The 26,052-nt window shown below is 38.4% G+C and overlaps 1 protein-coding gene across 1 annotated transcript in view; it reads right to left on the reverse strand.

Annotated features, from left to right (window-relative positions):
* The window catches only part of LOC141906223 (high affinity nerve growth factor receptor-like), a 55,892-nt gene that overhangs the window by 15,237 nt on the left and 14,603 nt on the right, over positions 1–26,052 (reverse strand). Inside the window, exons 2-6 of the mRNA XM_074795465.1 lie at positions 14,229–14,303; positions 12,793–12,864; positions 7,937–8,005; positions 4,443–4,542; positions 256–541 (exon numbers count right to left, since the gene is read on the reverse strand). Coding sequence (XP_074651566.1) covers positions 256–541; positions 4,443–4,542; positions 7,937–8,005; positions 12,793–12,864; positions 14,229–14,303 — 602 coding nt within the window. The remainder of the gene's footprint in view (positions 1–255; positions 542–4,442; positions 4,543–7,936; positions 8,006–12,792; positions 12,865–14,228; positions 14,304–26,052) is intronic.

Here is a 26,052-nt window from a genome sequence, read left to right on the forward strand (position 1 = left end):
GGAGCTTTTCCAGAATACTGAACATCAGTAAAATAGTGTCCCGACATATGGCAGGGTAATTAGATAATTAGATGCTTTCTAGACTAAGAATTAAGCGGAAATAGAGATAAAAGAGTTTAAACTCGGACCTACGTTTACTGGGTATTCGGTCGGGCCGTTGTATTTGAAACGCTTTAGAGTAAAGATACTATACAAAAGTGGGTTAAACTGCGAAAAGTTCATCGCAGAAAAAGATGCGAAAACCATTGTACGTACATCCAATGATGAGGCGGAAATCCTTCGTGGTACGTCCAACTTCGTTATCGGCAATGCATTTCAAATACCCGTTATCAAAACAATTTGCCGACAGAATGGTTAATTGGGCCAAATCGCGTGACGGGCCTTGGTGAATAAGGTACAGAGATTTCATATCGGGCACGACCCATCTGCCGCCATAGCAAGTAGCGTTCAGTTCCGAATTTTCGTGAACACTGACCTCCGTTGGTACAACCGTCACATTAGGGTACACTGCAACGATAGATATAATAGTTACTGGTTTCCACTGAAATTCATTGATATAATTAATTGATATAATGAATTTGAAAGGCTGATGGCGGGACTTTTACACCATTATCTATATATACTCAGGAAAAAAACAAAAACATCTCTCGGACAAAACTAAACTTGTCAACGGCCAAAATACAAAATGCATGTGCAATATATGATGTTCAAGGTTATACAAGTAGAAATTTATAAAAAGTATTGCACTGTGTTTGTGTGACTGAGAATCTATTATAGTGTTATTTTGAGGGTAGAGTTTGTGCATTCCTTCTCAACCAATCATGTTAACTGTTAAATTTTGAGATTATTTAAGTTTCTAGAGTATCTAGAGTAACTGCACACATTTTGTTCTGAGATTTTATCATGTAAGAGAAAGCGCAAAATATCGTCAGAATCGTCATCGAAATAAAGAAGTAATCAAAACGAGGATGTATCAATGTATTTTTGGCGAAGAAGGGCCATTACATGTGATCTTTACTGCATAATGCTATTTCCAAACTTAGATATTAAATCAGGCAGCCAACAGAAATAAAACCCCAACCCGTCGCTTGCTGGTTTATGGTTTGAACATTGTTAACAAGAGCCATAACGATGATATTCAAATCATACGCCGTGGGGAAAAAGAATAGATGGCAAAAGTAATATTCTGATTCAATCTGTCCTTTGCCAGATCCATGGTGGCAGATTCGGTGAATGAGGTCATTTCATTTTTTTACAAAACAAAAGTTGTCATGAAGAAATAGCGGTTACATTTGACATCATTACTCTGGGCTTTCATCACAACTTGGCGAATCTATTCGAAACTGCTTATCGGCTAAGAAAAGCAAAATTGCTGCTTTTAATCCATCACAGGGCAGATTACTCTGTCGATATAACGTACACACAAATATCTAAGATGAGAAAGATGAGATGACAGTCAATCCATCCGGCCAACACATGTATTTGCAGATTATTCCCCAATGTTTTTCTCAGAAAATCCCCCAGAAGTGAAATATAAAGTTCATTTTTCACTCTTAGCCGTGGCTTTGTAAATGTTGTTGTGCATAAACAACTGAATGACTTAAAGGGTTAAGACAAGTCGAGGCAATCGACGCAATCGACGCAATCACGTGTGCAAAATGAGCAGGTTTCATACGCTACTTAATTCGTAAGCATAAGCAAAGATCTTTCTATGGAGTTTTGTGGAAATGGTTCCATCCCATCCGTATAAGTACGTAGATATAAATTAGAATGCTTTTTACTTATTGTAGATGGCACAAATGTTTTATTCTTTTAATTAAGCTCGATGCACACTGCGGGGAAACATATTTCCTCGTGAGAAGGTGTTTGCGATGTGTTTTGTTTTGCCGAGTGCGCTGACGTCATAACAGAAAACGCCAATCAGTAACAAGATAACAAGACAATTGATCTTAATAAATTATTTGACGCCTGCAAAAAAGTAGAATTTTTCGGGTAAGCTCATGTGGGAAAAATTTGAAATCGAAGTTCTAAATTTGGGGAATTATGACATTTGGCGATTGGGTAGATCTTCGACTGTAGGTAGTGGTTTAAAGTTTTTATTGAAAATCGTCAATAATGATAACTTGCCACCGACTTCATTCACTTTTGACTCTAAGCTGGTCTGCAACTTCATTGCCTCCATGGTTGAGGAAAGAGCTCGCCTGACGTCTGCTTTATCATGACTTTTGAGCATGGTGTGGCCTAGCCAGCCGGCCCAGTTCCGGTTTGGCTGTCACTCGATATCCTCTTGAGTTTGGGTTGAAGTAGACATTGTCATTTAAAATAACTTGTTTATGTTACTCTGCATGAATTACGCATGCGTCTTGTATGTTGTATTTTCTTATTTTAAAATTTGTAACGTTATTGAATTTGGGAATTTTATATGTAATAAGGATCAATAAAGAATTGAATTATCACCTAATACACATGCCATCAGAGGATGCGGAACCGTATATGACAGTTATGCTATTATAAATTGCTAATCTCATGAAACCTGCATAACCCTAATATCGAACATATTTTCTAAAACATTCGAATATTGAAATTACATGTCAACACATTTTTATATTGACCGCTTGTAGCCGCCGATGGAATTCACGCCGGCCCTACACAGATCTTAGATAGCTTCGTCATTCTACCAGCATCCCCATATGTCAGGGTCTTACTTAAATATCAGACTTCCAAATCGTGTATACATCCGCCATTTTGACCGAATAATCCGATTTACTTATCATTTCTATTTATGCCTGCCGCTTCTGATATAATCATACATCCTGTACAATACAATACGTCTTCTCATGATATTCAATGCAATATCAAATTTCGACGTTCAAATAGAGCTCATTATATGATCACAGGAAGCCATTCTACATCTTCGTCAATAATATTTTGCATAATAGCTTGTATGTGTACACATAGACCTGTGACGTTTTGCATATCGATTTACGGTTGTCGTTTGTAAAATGACGCTGAATGGTCCATGTTGTTTAGGTTTCATAATGGTAACGTTTTATAAGGCGTCAAAAAAAGTTTTGTGTCGTCGAAAACGTTTTTCTTCCCGTGCGCGTTGTATGTTTTCTGTTTTGCCAAACACCCAAGGCCGAATAACCAATCAGGGGATCACTGCATCACATGACATGCACTAAGTAACAGCGATACGAATAACTAAGTTTATTTTTGTAGCATGGATTCCATGATGCAAGAACTGTTTTCTACGCGTTTTGTTATGCCGCGTGCGTTTAATGTTTTATCGTCTGCGATTTGCGAGAAACAAAACGTTTTGTTGAAAAAGCTGTTTTCTGTTTTTATGAAACAAAATACAATATGCCGGGTGCGTCTGGGCGTTAGAAATAGTGACGTGTTAAACTAGTGGAGTGTTCATCGTTTAGTTGTTCTATATTGTCCTTGCTACAATTATACGTATTATAGTATTTAGGAGTAAGCAGTGATACGTATATCATTTTGATGGGGATTGCGAAACTTGTGTACACAAGTTACCGACGAAGACCGTTGGCGTTCCGGAACAAATATTTCTGTCAAACAATGTGTTTTTCATCACTATGTGATTCCTTATGGCTTGCGTATTTATCTATTAGCTTTTCATTTAAATTGGCACTGATTTATTGCCCACAACTGTCATCATTGTTCATGACACCAAGCATCGGTGTTTATCACAACGTGTTGCAGGGAACAGTCTATCGACCATTGACCGCTCCTATCCAGTATCAATACACGCTCAAAAAGTTCGTGAGTCATTATTTCAGCGTCATTATGTAACACTACTGTAACATAACTTAGGAATCTTCCAATAATATAGGCTTTATAACGTTTAGTATGGTCATAATATGCGGCTCCGTTTCGTTGCGTTTCTCTGATGATGAGGTTTAGTTAAAATTTTCATCGTCAAAAGAATAAATCTCTATGTAATCAAATTGGATCATTTTGAAAAATTTTTGAACAATTGGGAATTTATCAGACTACCAGTCATGCGGTTACGCCTCATGAGGCGCCGGAAACTTTCCAGGAAGTCACCTCAGGATCACTTAGAGGTAATTTCAACGTTTTGGGGTCCAAAATGGCCATCCAAATGCTTTACCTCAACATTTCTAACTTTTTTAAAACTATACAAACAATCATATATCTCGGTAGTTCCTATAATGACGCCCCGGGTAATAGTAAAGTGGGATGTGGGTGAGATTCTCTCCCACCTATAGAGCTGCTAAGTGATCGGGTTTTCTGCACCTTTCACATTCGAATTGAAGGGTTTCCTGTGAGCTTTAGGTGAAAACCCTAATATAAAATGATAAATCTTAGATACAGAAGGTAAACTTACTACATTCGTTTTTTTGGGTATATTCTGATACCAATATCGACGTATTTGTGTCAGGTGGATAGCACTTTACTGCTTTCCCCAACACCGACAAGCGGGATTTGTTGGATCGGATCTCCTTTTGTAACCACTCGACCTTGCAACCGCAGATCAGAGGGTTATAATTCAGCTCCCTACAAAATATAATCTACAACTAAACTTCATACAATTACACCGTACCTTGTCGAGAAACTGCTCGGTAATCAGACATCAATATATACAATCAACAAATACAAACCAAAATAAACTTTGGAAAACGTCATGTTACAATTATTATGTATCGTGCATATACAAACCATAATCACGAAAATCGATCAAACGTGTCCTTGAAAATTTCAAAACCTTATGCAGTTTTTGAAGTGTTTATTTTGGTCCACCGGTCCGCCATCCAGTAGTCAGTTTTGAAAACAGGCATTCGTTGGAGAATAACTGCACGCGACATTGAGTAGCTTCAGGATGGAGAGGGTGACGTTTCGCAAAGTTATATATAGGGTAAGCGTTTTACCGCGACCCTTGGTCAACACTCGTTATTCCAAGAGGTCGTCATTAGCTCTAAGCCGAGTGTGTCCACCGCCATAATACACCTGCGCAAATCGACTTATATTGGGAGATTCGAGTTAATAACCACGATAATTGGGACTTGAACGCGCCAGAATTGCTGTAGAACCAACGAGGCCAGATGCCATCTAACTTTTTCTACGTATTGTCTTCCCCTTACCTACCCTATCAAAATGCATAGTCTGATCCTACCCAAACGCTCCAATCGCTAACACCCCATTTCTTGCGATTGATTACGCCATCAGTTTTTCATGCCCTGACGAAGTCGTCTTTGAACTAATGACGCGTGAACCTAGACACGTGATATTTTAAACCCCTTCTGGTGTATTACGTTATGTGTGTGGTGTATTATATCATTATATGTACTTCCTCGGCACGTTATATGTTCATACATACAGAGCCGTATCCACATAGCAATTTAAAACAACTAGTTTTGAACCATTTCCGCCAATCTAAGGGGTGTCGCTTAAAAAAGAGCATTTGCATTCTTTGGCAACAGTAATATCTATGGTGGCTGATTCAGGCCATACTAAAAAATTTTTCTGTACGGTTAGAGCAACGATATAAAAACTTTCACATAGGCCCGTTTTTTTATTTTTTCTCGCGCGAGAATTCAAAAAGTTTGGTTTCTCACACGAGAATTCAAAACTTTTGGTTTTCTCGCACGAGAAAACAAAACATTTTGGTTTTCTCGCGCGAGATCAGTATGGCCCGAATCAGCCTCCATAAATATCGGTACTCCTAGCCTAGTAAATCTAGTTTACAAAGATATACTTACTAATCAAAAATACGCTTGAGGTCTTGAAAAAGTATATTTATTTCCTTTTGAAATATTGAAACTAGTCATTATACACCCGTGGTCACGTGTTTTACGGCCACAGTGCGTATGCCCGAACTGTGCCTTTGTAAATATTTCTTTCCGTATAGTACGGGTGTTAAAGGTAAGCGGAATTTATTCGGTGTGGCATTGGTTTTCGAAGCCGCAGGACGTGTTCCTTTTACATTGGATTTGTGTACCTGCATACAGCTGTTGATTTCAACTATAGTGTCCCCTAGTGGAATATGGAACATGAACTAATTCAAAAGGCATCAAAATGTATTTGATAACATTACTTGCATACTCTCATCAGTTGTTTGTTAGATAGATAAAAGCACTTGCCCGAAAGCGTAGGCTAGTTGGGAAAAACGTGTACGTTGATTACACGCGGAGAAATCAATCTTTATATGAACATGGAAATAACAACATTGTTTCTGCAGAACGACAGATACCCTAATTATAACGATAATGACAAAAGTAATAATCTATATTTTTATCTACGTTATTATTACTATCATCATCATCATCATCATCATCATCATCATCATCATCATCATCATCATCATCATCATCATCATCATCATCGTGCACTTTCTGCCGTGGTTGTTGTTGGTGACTTCTCATCCAGTTTGCCACACACCCTGTTTACTTGTCGCCTGTCTATCGAATCATGGAGGTCTTCGGATCGTCAAAATGGAAGTGCATCACAACCAACATATGGAATCAATATCCAATAGCAATAATTGACAGCAATTGGAAATCTCTCGACCAGTTTCTCCAAAGTGAATTCTGTCACAACCAAAATAAGGAATTTCGTATACTCTGGTCCAAAGGTTATTTTGACCAAAGCATATCAAACATGCTTGATATTGGGTGACGAGGAGCAAATCCTTACGACAACGAGCAATCGCTATCTCCCGCTGCTGCAGACGAGCGATTTTTTCGTTCAACACCGAGCAAATCGGACAGTTGCTCGAGAATTTCTCGAAAACGTCGCCTGTGAGCGATAGGCTTGATCCAACTTTTAAAAGGGAGTCGGAGATGTGATCAAATTCAGCTGAAAGGAAGGTTTCATCGCAGATCCGTAATGCGCGGAGAAAGAGGCCTTGAGCAAGACTAATTTTGATAGATTTGCAGTGAATGAAAAGTGAAGATATGTCACAGCATAAGTAGGTTTTTGGTAGTCTGAGAAAATCAAATGAGAATATGTATTGTGAAGTAGAACGTCTAAAACCGGAATTTGGTCATTTAGTTCCCTTTCGAATGTGAATTTCCAGGAAGGATATTAGCAGTTAATGAAGTCGATAAAAGAATATCGAGGGCAAGATGATCATGAACTAAACACAAAATGTCATCAACATTTCTTATTCAAAAGTTTGGTTTAGAGCCAGCATGATTTGGAAGAATTTCGATTCAAAATGTTCAAAACAAAAGTTGAAAATGGGAAATAATGGGTTACCCATAGGGAAACCGAAAATTTGTTCATCGAATTTGTCTTGGAATTGGAAATATAGGTTTATGGTACAAACTTCCAGAAGTTCAAGTAAGCAATCTACAGGAATCGGGAGATCAAGAGAGTCCGGAAGTTTTCTTCTTAAAAATTGAGAGTTGGTTCCAAAGGTATATTGGTAAACGCGTTGAGTTTATATAAAAGATCCATTGAAAATTCATAGAAAGTACCCTAAGCCGGGGAGAGTACTTAAGCCAGATAATCAGAAAGGCGATACGATGGAGAATTAACATTAGAAATGATAGGTCTCAAAGGTGAATTAGGTTTATGAATTTTAGGAAGACCATCATAAGCATAAGGAAGATTTGGAAGCCGGGATTTAAATTTGGTGATGAAATCTGAATGATCGAGAATTAAAAAAAAATGTTCAAACATAAATTAAAAGCTCCGTTTAAGGTTGTTGCTTTTGATGGATTTATAGAAATTGGAATCACCGAGAAAAGCAGACATTTTAGAATTGTAATCAGTCATATTTTGAATTACAATTTTACCGCCTTTGTCAGTGGAGATACGAATGAATCACCCGAATCCTTGAAAATGTGACGAGTTCAAAGCGATTTGTTTCGATAGCCCCTAGACATCTAGTTGCCATCGTTTGTAAAGTATAAACTCAGAAGCAGAAAAGTGAGTCATTTCAACTTACATCGATTTGATTTCGAGACCGTATGTGACCTTCCAGGAGAATTCTTTAAAGCTGTTGTTTTGAAGATTTCTGAAAAAGAAATTCAGTTAAACCAGATTACGATCAGATTGAGACGTTGTGATTGATTGAATTCCATGATCGGAGGTTTCCATTTAATCGGAATCAGAATTCAATCAGAATCTCCCACGGACATATATGAATATGGAAGCGAGATCGTGGACATACTGTAACTTCAGTTCTACCAAACGACGCAGCGAAAGCTAATCTAGGTAATTTTGCTAATAGAAATAGTCTAGTTCCTTAAAAATCAAATTCGAAGTTACGACTGTGAGGCCTGAGGCTACAGCGAGCAGAAATTACGGGACCCAGTTCTAAAGTTTTGAGTTTTCATTCAAGAGTGGGGTCTGTTTTAACTGAGTCTTAATTCACACCTTAAAGTCACCAAAATGCTCCCACACAACCCAACGGATCTCCCCCCGAAAGTGTCAAGTTTCCCTGAAATTTCAAGGGAAAATGAAAATATTAATTAACTATATAATATCAACTGTTTGAATTATAGTAAGCATGTTCTCTGTAGTTCCAGAAATGAGGTTACGTATTTCCGATGATCGGATGCTCTTCTGATAATAGATGATATGCCCTATTTTATGGGTGCACCCCTCTCTCAATCACACCCTCATTCCGCCCCTGATTACTTGCGAATATGCAAAGATTTCACTTTAGCAATACGCATAGATCTCGGACCCTCCCCCCTAAATTGGAAAATCCCTAAAATGTGTCCCCCAAAAAATCCTAGGTAATCTTTTTCACTTAAGGTGAATATGTGAGACAAATTGAAGTGGTATTTTCTCATGCAGATGAATTTACAATGGTATTGTGTTGGTATCGTGTAACATTTATGATATAATGGATTCCATTGTTCAACTTCTTCAAAAATCTCTCAAAACAAAATTCTTCTGAAAATTTCAGAAAATTTCTATTGTCGATCACCACTCACGGTCGTTAGCTATACCACTACGCATCGTCTTAGTAACATTTTGTATGGCCCCCTACTTCCCTGGACCCCTCACCTACAGAAAGGGTCCGTTGTAAAAATCATAGGGAATTAAGTGGGTTTATCTAGAGAATGATAAAATATCAGATTTGGGAATCTTTTCTACATATCTTATGCCAGTAGTATTGAGCAAACGAATTGACTCTTCTTTTTTAGGATGGTCGACGGTAAGTATTGATTTAAGTTATTACATTAAATTTCCCAATTAATATTTCAAGGATTTTCCACACACCTTCAGGAGATTCAACTTACTTGACATGTTAATTCTATTTGCATTTCTTAACGCAATTATACCTATCTTTACTGTCACGTTTTCCAAATATGTCCAATTAGAAACTAATTTTGACTGTATTTGTATCACTATTCAGATTTTTCACATCTTTCAACCTGGGTCACGCAAAGGCCGAAAAAACCAGATTTTGTTATTCAACTTAACGGACGAGTATTGACTTAGTCGATATGTGAAACCTTGCAATCATCTTGTCTGGCAACCTGGAGTAATTGGCCCCTATTCACAGGCCAATCATGCTTCGCTAAACTCAGGGACATCAGTCACCACAGAATTTCGATTTCCTCGATGATTACCAAATCGACTTGCAGTCGTCCGTGGGATTTAGTAAGACTTCCATGACAGACACTTTAGCCTTATTGAATTAAGCGGTGTCGGTGTGACCCATAAAACAGGTTTTGCACCGGAACGGGGCATTATAGCATATACGCCACGGCAACCGGGTCGTCAGCTAGTGCCTCCTTCCCAGTGGGCGCTTCTGCGGGTAACCGCGTCTGTTATTTGTGGAACAGTTCTGCCAATCACAGGCAACTTCTGGTTGGTTCCTTCTCCGGTCTTTTTATTCGCTTTTCTTACAAATTTCCTGAACAATCGGTTTACTTCGAGATTTTATCCTCTATTATCAGATCCATTGCAATCCGCCCTTGCGTGAATAATATTCGTTCAGATTACATATTTCTACACATGCTAGATAATGTTCCACTCTCACGAAACCTCGTCCGTAGTAATCGTGCGGCAGCTATATCAACATACAAGTTGGGGGTAACGACATTGACGACCCTTCGGTAAAGCCAGAAGCGGGCATTTTCACGCAAACTATGCCTCGGTCTGTATATGCCAGGTTACGAACTGCCTTACGTGGAGGAATTTCTATCGCCCCGATGGAAATTCCAGGGTCCAAACTGTGAATCATTTCCTGGGTACTGTTTGCGCAGACCACCAACGCCTGCTTTTCTGGAAGCACAAGGGGCTCTGGAACTCGTCTGCGAACATTTTTGCTTACGGTGGAGTCTATCTGAACATTTAGGACAATACAAACTATTTAGGAGTTTGAAAGGGTCCATTTGCGCACACGGGACAATATAATCAGCTTACATATGGCCGGATAATCGTCGAGAGATGTCCCTTTTCGAATTGCATTCTTGAAATTTATATGCCTGGAGATGCGTTCTAGACGTTTCTGAACTCAATTTTCAGTGTGCACGAAGCCAAACGACCTTGAAACGGTGTGAGAATAGGACGTGTGGAGGTCCGACCCCAGAAAACAGAAAAATCCTTTGATTGTGCGTCCGCACTCCAGCAGCCCACCCTCCCCTCCCACGCTACGGGTCTGTACTATACACCAACTATGGTGATCCTCAAAATTACCGACAAAATAATATAAACATTCCGTAGATTCCTAGATCTTAAACATCTCATCGGACATATGAATAATTTACTGGGTCAAAGCCTTACATCCATATTACTTACTAGTAGACACACAACGTTTCTTGTAACAAGTGGCCCTAGGATGCGCGAGCGCACGGTAGAAGCGACCGTTAGAATTCCGTAAAAATATGATGGATAACCTTCTCAAAAAACCCATGTTTAAACAGCCTGCCATAATGGCTTAACTCTGGAGGTTGATGTATTCTTTCGATCCATACCAAACAACGGTTTTCATGGCCCTGCACTGAGAAAATTAGCGTCTCAAATAAAAACGTACGAGCGCCACCTTGGGTCAACACAAGTACTTGATATGCTGATCAATATTGATACTCAGAGCAAAGTACTGATATATCAGGTTTAGCAAAATTAGCCTTAGCGGATGGCGCCGATACAGTTTTTCACTATATGCCCCCTGGCGGCAGTTGCATCAATGACGCCGAATGACGATGAAATTAGTTTTAATGATTAAAACCCGTAGCGGTAGAGTAGGAACTTAATACTCTATTGGGCGCTTGTCATTTGACGACAAATGTGTATCAATTCTCATCGAGACCCGTTATCCAATTAGTAGATTTAGATTGAAAAAGCATATTCCCAGGTTTTGTAGCGCTATTGTGAGGTCAAATTATTCATCATTTCAAGCACTAGTAAAAGGCTATTGAACACCACCGCAACTACAGTTAGAGAACTAGAAGCAAGAACCTCATTTAGAAAAAAAACTGTGAGCCATATATGACCCCGTCTGTCCCAAACGTTGCATAGAAAGGGCGCTCCAAAATCTATTTTACTTTGGGTTATTACTAATAACTTTCGTGCTCGCCAGAAGTTATGTACCCAAAGATAAAGATTTTTCTCACGCAGTACTTTTCAATGTCAAAATTCAAATTTTTTGATGTCAGAATTTCAAAATTCTAATGCCACTTGGTTGGGGAAAGGATTCGTGACTAAAAATCTTCATTTAAGAATTTTCATTTACGCGTTCGTTTTGTTTGCCTGAAATAACCTAGTGATGATTCACTGCTAGAATCAATTTTGACCTTTATTTGTATATATTCATTTTTCAAGTTCTGGTAGACTAAGTGGTTCCAACCTACACCGGCGTACACATTCTCAGAGACTATATTCATGGTGTACGAGCCCAGGAACGCTGCGACTAATTCACTATTGACGTATTTAATAATAATAATAATAATAATAATAATAATAATAATAATAATAATAATAATAATAATAATAATAATAATAATAATAATAATAATAATAATAATAATAATAATAATAATAATAATAGATAATAATAATAAAGATGATGACGATGACGATGACGATGACGATAACGATAATAATGATGATAATAATAATAATAATAATAATAATAATAATAATAATAATGATGATAATAATAATAATAATAATGATATATAGCGCTAAATCCAGCTCATGAAAAGCCGCTCAAGAGCACTTCACATAAATGCCTCATTAAATAGGACATGTTTAAGTTGCCTCCTAAAGATCTCCAAAGATGTTCTAGACCGGAGGTCTTTGGGAAGCTGATTCCACAGGGTCGGGCCATTGATGGAAAAGGCTTGAGAACCGAAAGACTTTCTATTGTATCTGGGAACTGTCAGTGAGATTAAGGCAGAAGAACGGAGAGGACGGCAAGAAACGAATGAGGTCACAGAGATGTTTAGGAGCCAAATTATGTATGCACTGGAAGATGAAAATGAGAACTTTGTACTCGATTCTTTGTTCTATGGGTAACCAATGTAATTCCATAAGGACATGTTTGATTGATTCATATTTTCTGGTTTTATCAACTATACGGACTGCTGTGTTTTGTACTCGCTGGAGAGGTTTCGTTGAGGACTTAGGTAATTCGGCGAGGACAGAGAGTTACATAAGTCAAGACGGGTTGTGATTGAGGGCCTGCACATAAATTCTTGTAGCATCAACAGATTAAGCGATAACGTATAAACTACTGAACAGGGGCAGTGGAGATGCCTGATGATACCGTTTTTTTCAGTTTATACATCCATGTTGGAGCTAAGATCAGGATCAAATCTATTCACTGCTGCGTGTACTTACAATTCCGTGAGCAATCGGTTTGACTGAAAAGTGTCGTTGGCTATATTTGTCAGGCCGCTGAATTGTATCTTCCTGGAATAAATAGCACGTTATCAACTGGGTAAATTTAAAAAATCGACATTCCTATTTTCATGCTCAGTGATTACGCATTAAATGTTTGTTTCCATGGAAACAGCCACAACTCGTATTTCGGGCATTTAAGTGACATCATGGATTTCATGAGAATGGTACTGCGACTTAAGATGTTCACCTTTTCTTCTGGATCCATATTTTAAATTTAGGAGCCCCTAGCGACTGACTGGTACGTGGGATTTACATTTTATCCGATCATTTCCCGAGACCTTAGTTGTTTATTCTGACTTTGTGTAGTACTAACCATACCGGTGCCGGGAATTGATAGTTCAAAATACCCAATCATTATTATAATAAAGAGACACAGAGAAAATAAGTATGTACGTAGGTTGTTCGAACAGCCAGTTCCGTTCATCATATTGTGATCAAATATAACGAAGTAGGGGTGGCAGGTGTCACCGGTTCTGAATATTGCACGTAAATGTTTTGAAGATTACAGGTGCACGAGTTAACGAACGATAGGTACAGGGAGAAACATTCACGGAAGGAAACTAGATAATTCTTTTGGGGATATGCAGAAAGGATCGATATGAATTTGGTAATCAATTTCCAGTTGTTATCATAGTGCTGGAAATAGTAGTATCAGATTGTTTTACGCACAAAAATAAGCTCTAATTGGAACATGTTAAGTACATCAGGAAACAGTGGGATCAGTGTTATATAAGTAATGAGATTTGCTGATCAACCGAACACACATCTTAATATTGCAGATTTGTATATAGAAGGATGCAGTTTGCAGAGTTTTTCCTAAGGCATTGTTTTGCAATTATAAATGAAAAGAATCATTTATGGAAAAACATCTGAACCGGAAGATTAGCAATTTTGTCTCAGTCATCATTTTTTGTCGCTTCCTTTAGATATAGGGCCTAAAGTACAACTAATTATCTGCCAGGTAAGTGAAACCTATGATAAGGATAACAGGGGTGGAACCAGAAAAAGGTCCCAATACGGGCACTTCGGTGTTTTTCATCATTGGTCATTTAGATCATATAGGGGTTAATTTCTAAAGATGTCTATCCCAAAGGGTTTATTACGCACGTGTATGCTGACTATCACCTAACATAAGAACAACTCAGTTCAATACAGGGTGCTTTGGGCAACCACCCACACGAAAATTCTCGGATTTGCGAGGGAAGCGTTCGAACGAAATAATCTTTTCGTTCGAGTGACCCGAACACCCCTTTTGATCCGCCCTTTGGATTATAAAAGAGCAATTTAAAGTTATAGTTTCAGATAAAACGAGGATGGTGCGCAGCGGAAACGTTTTACGTAGAATTTCATTCATGTTTGGTAAGCTTACTTACAATATTTTCAGCTCGGGATAATATGTCATCGATGAGCGATTCAGCTCTCGAAGCCTGGGTTGGTTTTTTATATCTCTGAAATGAAACGAACAGTAAAAATTGCATGATATCGACATTAGAAAAACTAGAAGGTCTACACCCTAAATTATTGATTTACTACAAAGCCTACAAAGCCAAAAATAGGATATATGAGACACTCATCAATCGTACCTAAAATAATCATCATCTACGCATACATGACCACTAGAAATGCGGAGAAACCGGTAAAGGCATCAACGCATGGAGCGCTTAGGGTGACGGTGACCGCAATCAAGTGTAGCAATGCAGGAGTGAAGCCCACAATGGGGACCTTGAGGGATCGCCACAAAATGGCGCCTAGAAACTGGAAACTTCTTTATTATAAGAGCCTAATACAATCACTAGTTAAGCCATGCTAATCCTTTTTTCTATTCATATTTGGAGTGCGTATCTGCTACCCCGAATTCTACCTAAAACGTCCTATGAATTATCTTTATTTTTTCCCTATTCTCAGTCACGTTTTTCGTTATAATTTTTCCCAGTAAAAACACAGTTCACAATTTCCGCCTTAGTTTTTGAACGTATGATCTGCAAAAGTGTGATTTCTTTGTTATTCCCATCAAATAGAAAGACAATTTTTCCCTTCACCCATCCATTCATTTCCTGAACAAAATTGGTACTCAGGCGCGGATCTACGTAGTGGAAAGGGATTTTTGTCAGGCACGGTTTTTTAATAATGGAAAGAAAGAGTTCGTTTGCTTAGATTCCTCTCTACGAATTTACGTCGCACTGTCGAAGTGTAGAGAATGTACAACTACCATGATAAACAATCGTCGAGCGGTCGAATTGTCGAACATTCGTCGATATTTCGTGTTGAATTGTCAAACCGTTGTGCATGTGCGCAGTGTGTTTTCCCCTATCAGCCATGTTAGTGCGAGACGTTCGGCCTAAGGGAATTTTTTCAGTTGGTATCAAAGAAAATGGAATGGTGTGATCAGCTAATCAAGTGTCTTTCGAATTATCTTTCTATAAAGCTTTTAGTCCGGGGATGGAAGTCAAACATGAATCTATCGAACTAATCATCCTCCTCTATGTATAGGATAGAAACCTCGGTCACATTTCTACGCGAAATAGAACCGTCGAGGGCGCTTGCGCGAGACGTTCTATTCGCGTAGAAATGTGACCGAGGTTAAGAACCCGTTCAATCGCCCGAGATATATATCACACACTCGTCGTACCAGCCTTACCGTTGAAATGTAAATCCCCATTTCATATACCTTGACTTAACCCAGGAAGAAAGCCACTAAATATTTGGATGGATATATGAAAGCTGTGGGTACTGGAGTGTGTAATGGGTAGTGTAGTGTGATCTGTGTGCATTTTGGTGGCCAGCACACAGATCACATTGTTCATTGGGGTTTAGTCCAGGACTCGCGAGATTTTCAACAACACGGAAGTAACGTGTAATAAATGATGACTTGAATTGCATGACTACCTACCACCCCTCATTATTGTTGGAAAACTAAACGTTCCGCACTGACTAAAAATTAGTAATAATAATCAATAACATTTTAGAAATGGCCAGAATTTTAACTTAGGTTCTATCTCATTTTTATTTTACAATTGCGATTGGTATAATTTTTTTTTAAACGGCCGTTAAGGCTTCATGTTTCGTCTGCAATTCACTGCAAATAGTTACGCAACTACGCACATTTCAGTGTTTTTGGCAGCTGTACACTCAATCGGCACCGTTCGTGACTAGCTTCACTGCGGAATTATCATTATCACCATATCACATCATCAACTTATATTGTGCCTTAAAACCCTAACAGCCGAAATAATTGAAATACACACACGATTTCTATCATTGAAAATTGAGAGAATGGCCGTGTTTGTGTTCTGCTGCTTCGCGTTAATCCCGCGGGGTGGCGCCACCGCGCGGAGTGGTGCCGATACGTCCAGCATTCCTTTAATATACAGATGGGAAAGACCATTTAATGCTTTAAAAATCAATAAAACTGCCTCGAACTCGATACGTTTGTGTAAAGGTAGCCAGTGCAATTCAAAGAACTGGCGTTATGCTATCAAATTAACGTTTTTGTACAATTAGGCGAGCAGCAGCATTTTGTATGGTTTGAAGACGACCAAGTTGACATTTCGTAACCCAAAGTAGTAAACTGTTACAATAGTCGAGCCTAGAAGTAATAAAGCAATGCACCAGTCTCTCTGTCAGGGCTTGGTCAAGTAGCTTTCTGATTTTACTAATTCTGTAGAAAGCAAACGAAGCAGCTTTACATACGTGGTTAACAAACTTATCCATCGTCATGTAGATATAAAAAAACACCCAGATTTCGTACATTATCTGAGAGATATTACATACATACATTATAGAGATATAAAGGAGTTTCCAACTTGGATCTCACTTCACTGAAACTTTTGAGAATTTGGTCTGAACTTTGATGAGAAAAGGATAGCCTCTGTTTTAGAATCGTTTAAAAACAATAAATTATCCCCCATCCAAATGTGTATATCTGTAATACAGGATTCAATCTTACATCAGATAGAATTGGCTTTTTACAAACGATGTATAATTGCGACTGTTATCGCAATTATACATATTTAATTGATTATTTTATTGATCAAGCTAAACACAATCATGATAGAATAACCAAACAATTATACCTATCATAAAAATGTTAGTATAATTATGACGAAATGAAAATAATTAGATATAGTTATTGTAAAATAATTTAACAATAATTAAATGTGATTGGTATTCAATCTAGTTATGATTAGGTGATTAAATTAATTAATCAACAAAATAGTGATCAATAAAGAATTTGAATGTAGTTAATAAACCAATAAGAATAAATGTATAATTCATGTTTATTAAGAACAATATAAAATGACATTCATGTGGCAGATAACACATGATGATAGGTGTATACCCAACCAAAACTATTGCTCATGAAATGCAAACCTCTCTATCAATCTTCCGTAGCACAGGTGATTCGGCGTAGGTTTTGGTTACTGTGTCAGTGGACTCGAATGCCACGCGTCTTTGTCGATTTCAGAGAAGCGGAAAACGCTTTTTGTCCAAAAAGCGCCACCAAGGCATTTTTTCATGTCAATCGACCAGATTTAAAGGAATGATCTTTTTTCGAAATACTCATTCGGCTGACTGAACTCACTGTACTATTGACATCATAGCTTTGATCGGGTGATCTGGATTAGCCGAGCCCACATTGATGGCCCAGTCATACTTATCCAGTCGCTCAAACAAGGACAATTTATAACAATTTACATAGCTTCTCGTGTACGATTATAATCCTGTCATGGCATACCATTATCTCGTATTGGTAAAGACAGATACTAGATGGAAGAACTGACAATTACCAAATGTTATGACACCATAACAAATGTGCGATATTAATGTGAATGCGAGAAAGGCATGGCATTCATATCCTAAAGATTATTGCACTTATCGCAATGCTTATCTTTTCTTAGAATTCTGCGCTGAAGCCGATATCGATGGGTTAACTAGATAACTACATCTAAAGAAACCTAAGGCTAACACGGAAGCTTGTTGAGAGAATTGTCCAGGCAGCATTCTTGGTTCGAGGTTGACTGATAAGTCAGTCACAAATTAACACGTCAATGGACCTAACATTTGTACAATACTTCATAATAATTAGATCAATCTAATTATTATGTCGAAAACCCTAATTCTGTTGATTATTACTATTATTATATATTTTCCGCCGATTTCGTCAAATAAAATTCATCTTCATTCAGATTCGGCAACTGACAGCTTCGAAACGAAATGTATAAATTGATACTGTAATAACGGTCTCTCTGAACCAACAGATTGTCTGAATGTACTTTCCATCCTATTTGAAACTTAAAATTACTTATTAGGTTACTGTAAATAAAGAATTGAATTGTTAGACAACAAGCACCGGCGAAATAACAGTTTGTGACGTCATTTAGTAAGTAAATAAAGGAGGGCTCCGAGAATTTCCAAATCACGGGGGACTATACTGAGGTTAGACCATTCAACCAAAAAGAGGATTGCTCCGATAATATCCAAATCATCTCATTTTATTTTTTCCATCGAATACCCGGTAATTAATTTTTCCTTTCGATCACATGCATCCAGAAAACTCGTTATCGCTGCTTTGCAGCTATATTTTCTAACTATTATCACTATTTTTATTATCTCTATTCAATTCTCTGTACTTGCACGTCTGTGCACTCTAAGCACCGAGGTGCAGCGTCCCGTACAACCCATGGCTCCCACTGTTACCTTCATTTAATTTCACTACATTTTTCTTTGCCGTCGACATTCATGTAAATATCAGTAAAATTAAATATAATTTATCATTATTATTTTACTATACAAGTAGAGCACATTTAGTTTATTGTGTAATCTCGTGAAAGGGTCGACGGACACCACTTCGCCCTACATTTTGAATTCAAAATGTAATCTTAAACAAGCGTCCACGATATGCAGACGTACACCGTGAGCCAGAGACCCGCAATAATTAGCAAATCGGGTATCATTAGTATAATAGATTCGACTGCTGCAATACTTGTACGTAGAATCATTAGCATGGTTGAAGCAACACATAACGCGATGTCAAACGTAATTAACAGGTCGTCTGTAAGTAACAGTTCGGATTTGTCGCCAAGCTATGTACTGACGTCAAATCCAGATATCGTTACTCAGCGTGATGTCTTCAGGTAATGCCTGTTAAGTGAGCTCCATCTCACTGGTAATACCTGTTATCAGATCAGACAGTCAGTTAATTGAACCAATCGGTTGAGAATATATTATTATATCCCCGACGAGGGTTGTTGGACTTTTGAAAATTTTGATATTGAATAAGTACCGTGCGAGATCAATGAGTTTTTTTTATCCGTGAGTTTACAGCTTTGTGCGAGCACGAACATAATCTTCGTATCAATACGGACCGGTTGCTCAACGGATTGTTCTCTTAACCATCGGGTTAAATCGATAAAATCAACGGTTAAACTCCCGGTCGGGGGTTAAATTTGGTTGCTGGAAAATTGGTCAAAGTTAAACGGCCTATCGGGCAATGTTAAGAACTCATCCACCATTTATCTTAAGAGCCGACCCCTGAAAATAGTACCTGGGGACATTTGGAAATATGTCTGTTATAACCATGGTTTCTCATTGTAACTTTGGTGGTTGTCACCGAGATTGAGGATTTACCCCTAGGGATAACTTTGATACTTGGTCTATGAAACCGAACCAAAGTTTCTGAGTCAGTGATGCGCCTTTTTGCGATTTACCATTTGGGTGCTAAGGGGTTAAATTTGTAAAGAACCCAAATTTTCAAATAAGAGATAGAAAAGGTGTTGTAGTTGCGATCAGTAGCCCGTAACAACACGTTTGTAAACGGTTGCTCAAAGCTTGGTTAAACCGGCCCCTGGTGGGTTGTCTACAAAATTGTGTATTTTCAACGTTTTAAAAATCTAACTTGTTTGTAATGACGTTTTATTTGACTAGGTAACTCTTCTGGTTCTCCACTAGAGCCACCTAAAAAGCTTTGAAAACTCAACCAGTGGTACGTACTTAATATGAAAACGCTAAATATGTGTCAACCAGCATTATTAGCTCATGATTGCCACCATGGGATTGTAAAGCGAGACACTGTATGGTCATTATTCTTAAAGCTGTTTTCAACTTGGAACATCAGTACTTGTACTCAATGGCTCATAATGATCTACATATTTAGTCTACATATTTAGTACTGTGTTGACCCTAGGTGACGCCCATGAAATTCGACACAGAATTAAGATAGTGTATTCGTTCGATAGTTCAACAACGATATCAATTTTACAATATTGTTACATCCCCAAAGAACCAGTTCGTATGAACCAGAATAGAAATTTCCAATTATGTACTTCGAGTTAAATAGAAAAAATTCTGTAAATTCGTCAGCCGATCACGCAACAGAATTGCTATATCATTCTGTACTTCGATTTCTGATTTCAGAATCAAACCCCCTGTTTCGATCCCGGTAGGTGTGACGGATTTTTGAGGGACACCAAATAAAAACTAGGGGTCCACTATGCCCACTTGAGAATTGGTTTCAAATGCTCAACAAACTAACAATTTCAATATTCAATAAATATCGTGACCATATACGAAAAACGATAACCTTGATACTCACCGCAATCATGGAACATTTAAGCAGCTACAATCTTGTAATGGATAGTGATAACAAAATATGCCTAGGTACCAATATAATATGGAAATACATATGGAAAAGTTATTCTACGATTCAATGCCCCTGGTGACCATATGCAAAACCCCTTGAAACTTACCACAATCATAGAACATGTCATGAGCTACGACTTTGCAATCGATCGTGGTAATAAAATACGACCAGGTACCAATATAATAAGGATATACTAAGTTATTGTATTATTCAACGCCCCATGGTGGCCATAAACATGGCCGCCAATTGCGTGATAATTGGCTGATCAAAAATACCTGTCTCAGGTATCAAATATCCTTTTCCAAAGAATACCAATCATAAATTGCGATGAAAAATGGCAAACCAGTCGGAAGCTATAGGACTCAGAATTCCGGCCAAAATTGACATTTTTGGGCACAGAAATAGGTCATAGGACGGTCATCTTTAGTCCGATAGATCCAATCTTTCTTATGCTGATGGGCCCTTGGTGGATTTAAATATGTACGAAAGATGAAGGTGGTCAAAGCTTCTTCAAAATTTCCCAAGACAACTTCCAAAAACTTCAAAAATGTGGATTTCAGGATTACATCCGTTCGAACACCGACAACTCACTTAACGATTATTCCCGTCATTTTGACTATGCGTAGCATGGCTGTACAGGAAGCCCATAGCCACTGCTTTGAAGTTGTTATTCTAAACCATTTGGGCATCATCTCCGGTTACGTTATCCTAATCGGTGGTGCTGATACATTGTTAGCGCTATTAAGATCGACTTGGATGTGCATAGTCAACACCTAGAAGCAGTTACCATCACATGCATTTGCTTTTACTGTCACTATGATGCACCATTTCACTTAAACATAGTTAGGCAGCGAAAGCGAATGCACGAAAAGGTTATACTCGATAAGCAATCATCAACCACGAATGCGTCGGTCTGTCGGTCTGTCGGTCGGTCGGTCGGTCGGTCGGTCGGTCGGTCGGTCGGTCGGTCGGTCGGTCGGTCGGTCGGTCGGTCGGTCGGTCGGTCGGTCGGTCGGTCGGTCGGTCGGTCGGTCGGTCGGTCGGTCGGTCGGTCGGTCGGTCGGTCGGTCGGTCGGTCGGTCGGTCGGTCGGTCGGTCGGTCGGTCGGTCGGTCGGTCGGTCGGTCGGTCGGTCGTAATATGTAATCGTACGAGATAATACTCGCGAGAAATCTGGTTTTTGGTGTATTAGCTTGTTTAGTACATGTACCACTGCTTGCTGTAACTTTGGCTTCATTTGATCCTTACGTGTCAGGTAAGTATTTGCACGCCGGGATGATTGAAGGCCGACCTGCATCAGCGGATTAATTCATCTTGTTTGCTAACCTCACCTTGATGTACTGAATGAAAACGATTCTAAGAGAGTTTCTTGAATTTTGCGAGGAAATGGACTAATTGTTACAAAAAAGTGCCACGCGCAAGATGATGAAATAATCGCAAAAGAGAGCGGCATGAGTATAATCTATTAACCATGGTGGTATTTGCTGCAGACCATCTAACCACAATGATCATATAACAACTGATTTAGGTGCTATACCTTTTGAGAAAAAGGACTTAGAAACCCGATTAAAGGCAATTTTATGTTTCGTTTCGTAAGGCATACGTTACTTGCCTTATCGCACCTCACTCCATTCTACTTTGTGTATGCTATTTGCGATGACCTAAAAAAATCAACTACAGCTACAAACTAGATTTATTTAGATTTTTTATAAGCATCATTGTTCTTCAAATCGTAAGTTAAATTCTAATTACAGGCGCAAATCCCTAACACGTATACTCTATCGCATCTGATTTTAATAATTTTGATAATGAATAGAATCCTTTCAAGTCTTCCACGTTATGAAGCAGTGGTTCACTTCCATCTAGCACCGGACGCTCGTTCATAGAAGTGTTTAAAAGATCGCCGCTTGGGACATTACACTGACTATATTGTGCATGTGTTGGAGGTTCATTGGGTATTCATCCCTAAATGCAGAGTGCAAGTGGCTCGAAAGTTGGTATGAATCAACTAGCGGATATAAGCATAGTGACGAAAATTAAAATAATATTCTAACAGTCGCGTACCATGTTTTGCTCACTCAATAGCTAACTCAGCTAACTCAATCCATCGCCTAAGCTACTGACTCCGATGACTGACTAGATGCTATACAGTTTTTAACCAGCTATTCTGTTTTTAACCTGACAAGAGTGGCTTATCATAAGATAATTCGATTACAAGTACAGCATAGTATGCAATGAGCTAATTTTGTTGACAACCCTAATAGTCAGTCTGATTCATCTTCGTCTGGCCTGATTCATCTTATTTTCAAAAAGGCGGACGTTTCGAGTGACGCGGCTGTTTCTACTCATTCACTTAGAGGATTATACATTTTTCAATTTCATTGGCTCGATCTGCTCAATTTTGAGGTACATTCGATACATTCCAGTAGATCGAGGAAATTTTATCTTCGCCATGCGATGTGAACCTATTTGTATTTTGATGCACTGATCGTCAAGTCTTGAATGGTTCGGCGCATTTGTCCCGTGGCTCCGTATCCCTCATGGAAAAATCCGTTACTGTTAGAAATCAAGAAATTCTGCGATTCCGCGTAGTGACAACATCGATCATACGTATTACAAAATCGTAGCACGTTGAACTTCCTCAACACTAATTGGGCTATCTCGTAGTCTGATCGATAATAACATCACGATCACCAAGGTTATTTACGAAAAAATTATCATCGAAATGATAAAAAAAGTCTGTGTCAATATCGGGGGTAGATTACATTCGGGTGTGGATCCTTAAGATTTTGCCCACAGATGTCTATGGTTGTTGATGTCTAATGAATCAAAAAACTCCTGAATGTTTTTATAATCAAAATTGTCGGTAACTTTACTTCTAATCGTCATATAATTTATAATTCATTCGAGTTTTTCTCACAAGCATACGATTTATCTGATGCACCAGGCCTGCACAGACGGTAGCACCGTAGGCCTGTGATACCGTCGCGGAAATTTCGTGCCTTTTTTTCATTTTTTTGCATTCCAAAATGAAAAGGGTGTACGTGTAGTCGTCCTCAAAGTAGATAACGGCACATTTTTATAAGACGAGGCAGATAATTCTAAACACAATTTTAGGCACATTCCGTCGTCCATCCATTCCGTAAAATACAAGACAGCGCACTTTTAGTCGTCTCTATCAACTCCAACAGTAGAAAATGGCATATTTACAAGATGTTGGAGAAAAGAGCACATTCAGTCGTCCGTCAATTCCGATCAAAAAAAGAAAGGACACTTTTAGTCGTTTCTATCAGTATAGCATAACCTCATTCTTAAAATATAACCTCTTTAGTCAAGGAATAAAAAAGAACTATCTATTTTCCACAAAATATCTCTCCAGTGCGCTCTTCCGTAAATACACCTACGTGCATAGCGATATTCGTTTACTTTCCGGTTCATGCCTGTCTCGTCAATTGTTGTCTGGTTTTGGCCGGAAATGATTGCTGATACGATCAAGTTTCGGAAAACTATAATATATGTCGAGGTCATGAAAATGTATTATCCGTACAAACGATATAGTATGATTAGTATGATTGGGTCCGGTTAAACCTTCAGGCAGACTGCATATAGAAGGACGGTATGCAGGAGGCGTTAATCCGCTTACTGGCAGTCCAAATATGTTCCATTTAAAGGGAAAGCGTTTATAACGCGTATAGTTTGCAATTCTTGTTTAACAGGTAATTTATAACCGAATTCAATACAAATATTTGGTCCGTTGTACTATAAGTTGGCCTAAAGCCGGCTTGCGCCTCCGATAGAACAGAGTATGCCTCACACCATGAAGTTAATCTAGTATTCAAAATTATTGAGAAGAGTTTGCCAAATACCGACAAGATGGTTATGCCCCTGTAATTATTTGCTGAATTGTTTGAACCACCCTTGTGTAGTGGAACAATATAGCCAGTGCTCCATGATTCGGGATAGCGTCCACTATCTAATATAATATTAAAAAGAATAGTAAGTTGAGTAACAATTGGGTTGCCACCAGCGATAAATACCTCGCCTTTTATACCATCTGTTCCTGCAGATTTATTTCTTTTTAGCATTTTAAATGCTCTATTAACCTCCTCCAATGTGATTTGCTGATCAAGTATGTGATCAGATACGTCGATATCAACATCCAGTGAAGGGCGATCTTCATACGAGATACTTTTAAAATGCTCATATAAGTCATCAATGCTTAGTTGAGTATCAACGTATTCATTGGGCCCTTTAAATTTGGACCATAGATCTCTGTGGTTATTTGAATCTAGCGCTTTCAGCAGGTCATCCAGCATACGTTCATCATACAATGCTTTAGCACTATTTATAGTGGACTTGTATTTATCCCGTGCTTCTTTGACCAGAAATCGGTTTAATTCATTCGGGTATAATCTGTGTCGGTGCACTGGCCGGCTGAACACGTTTCGTGCTTTTCTGCACGAGCCGTCATACCATGATATAGGCCTATTGTTATTCATGTTCCTCGAATTTTGAAATGAACCATGAACCATGACCGCAGTCCGGAAGAATTTAGAAAAATCGTTAACCAATTCGTTAATTGAAAACTTATTATGTTCTCTATTAATTGCATTGTTTATAATATCGTTGAGGTAAGATTGGGTATCGTCTGAATGCATATACTGAGCAAATTCAACTTCCCTTTCTTTACGCCATTTGAATTTGTGACAAGTAGTTTTGTTATGGGACGTAAAATTTGTATTTGCGGTATTATCGTGTTATTCAATCCTAGCCTGCAAACTAAAAGAAATTATCGCGTGGTCAGAGAAAGGTAATTCGTCAGACACGTGGAAGTCAGACAGTATATCAATCATGTTAAAATCGGCTAATACATAATCGACCACACTTTTGCCACCTGGTTGATGACACGTAAACTTTCCAACCGATTTATCCTGAAATGCCCTACCGTTTAATATTAACAAATTACAACCTATGCACATGTTTATCATATTCATGCCTCTAATATCTGGTCTAACAGTATCATCTTGAGAGATGATCTAGTTGTGTCAATATCATGGTCTTCAAGTAATTTTCGTACCCCATGTTCGAACTCAAGGAATTGCATATTAATAGCATCAGGATCGGGAGGGAGACCCGAGTATACATTGGTACGTGCATTTATGTCACCAGCCACCAATACATTGCCACCAAGTTGATGAGCAAGTATCTGACAACTCAGATCATGAAAGAAGTCATCCGTGCTACGATTATCACAAGCTACATACACTAAACAGATAAACATATCTCTTTCAAAATTAAAGAATTCTTTTGATAATTTCACCCATAAAATATCAGGATGGTTATTTTCTAATAATTCAATACCCTGCCGTAATTCGGATTTAAAAAGTAGCAACAATCCGCCAGAATTTCGACGCGCGCGAGGGTTTTTCATTCTCGTACTTTGAAAAAACGTATATCCACTGGGTACTGAAAATACGGTGTCTTTAGAGTTCCAGGTTTCCTCGAATGCGATTATATCATTCACGTCTAATAAAGCCTGGATTTCCGGAAGGTCCAGTT

The sequence above is a fragment of the Tubulanus polymorphus genome, chromosome 5 (assembly GCF_964204645.1).
Source record: "Tubulanus polymorphus chromosome 5, tnTubPoly1.2, whole genome shotgun sequence".
NCBI classification, from domain to species: domain Eukaryota; kingdom Metazoa; phylum Nemertea; class Palaeonemertea; order Tubulaniformes; family Tubulanidae; genus Tubulanus; species Tubulanus polymorphus.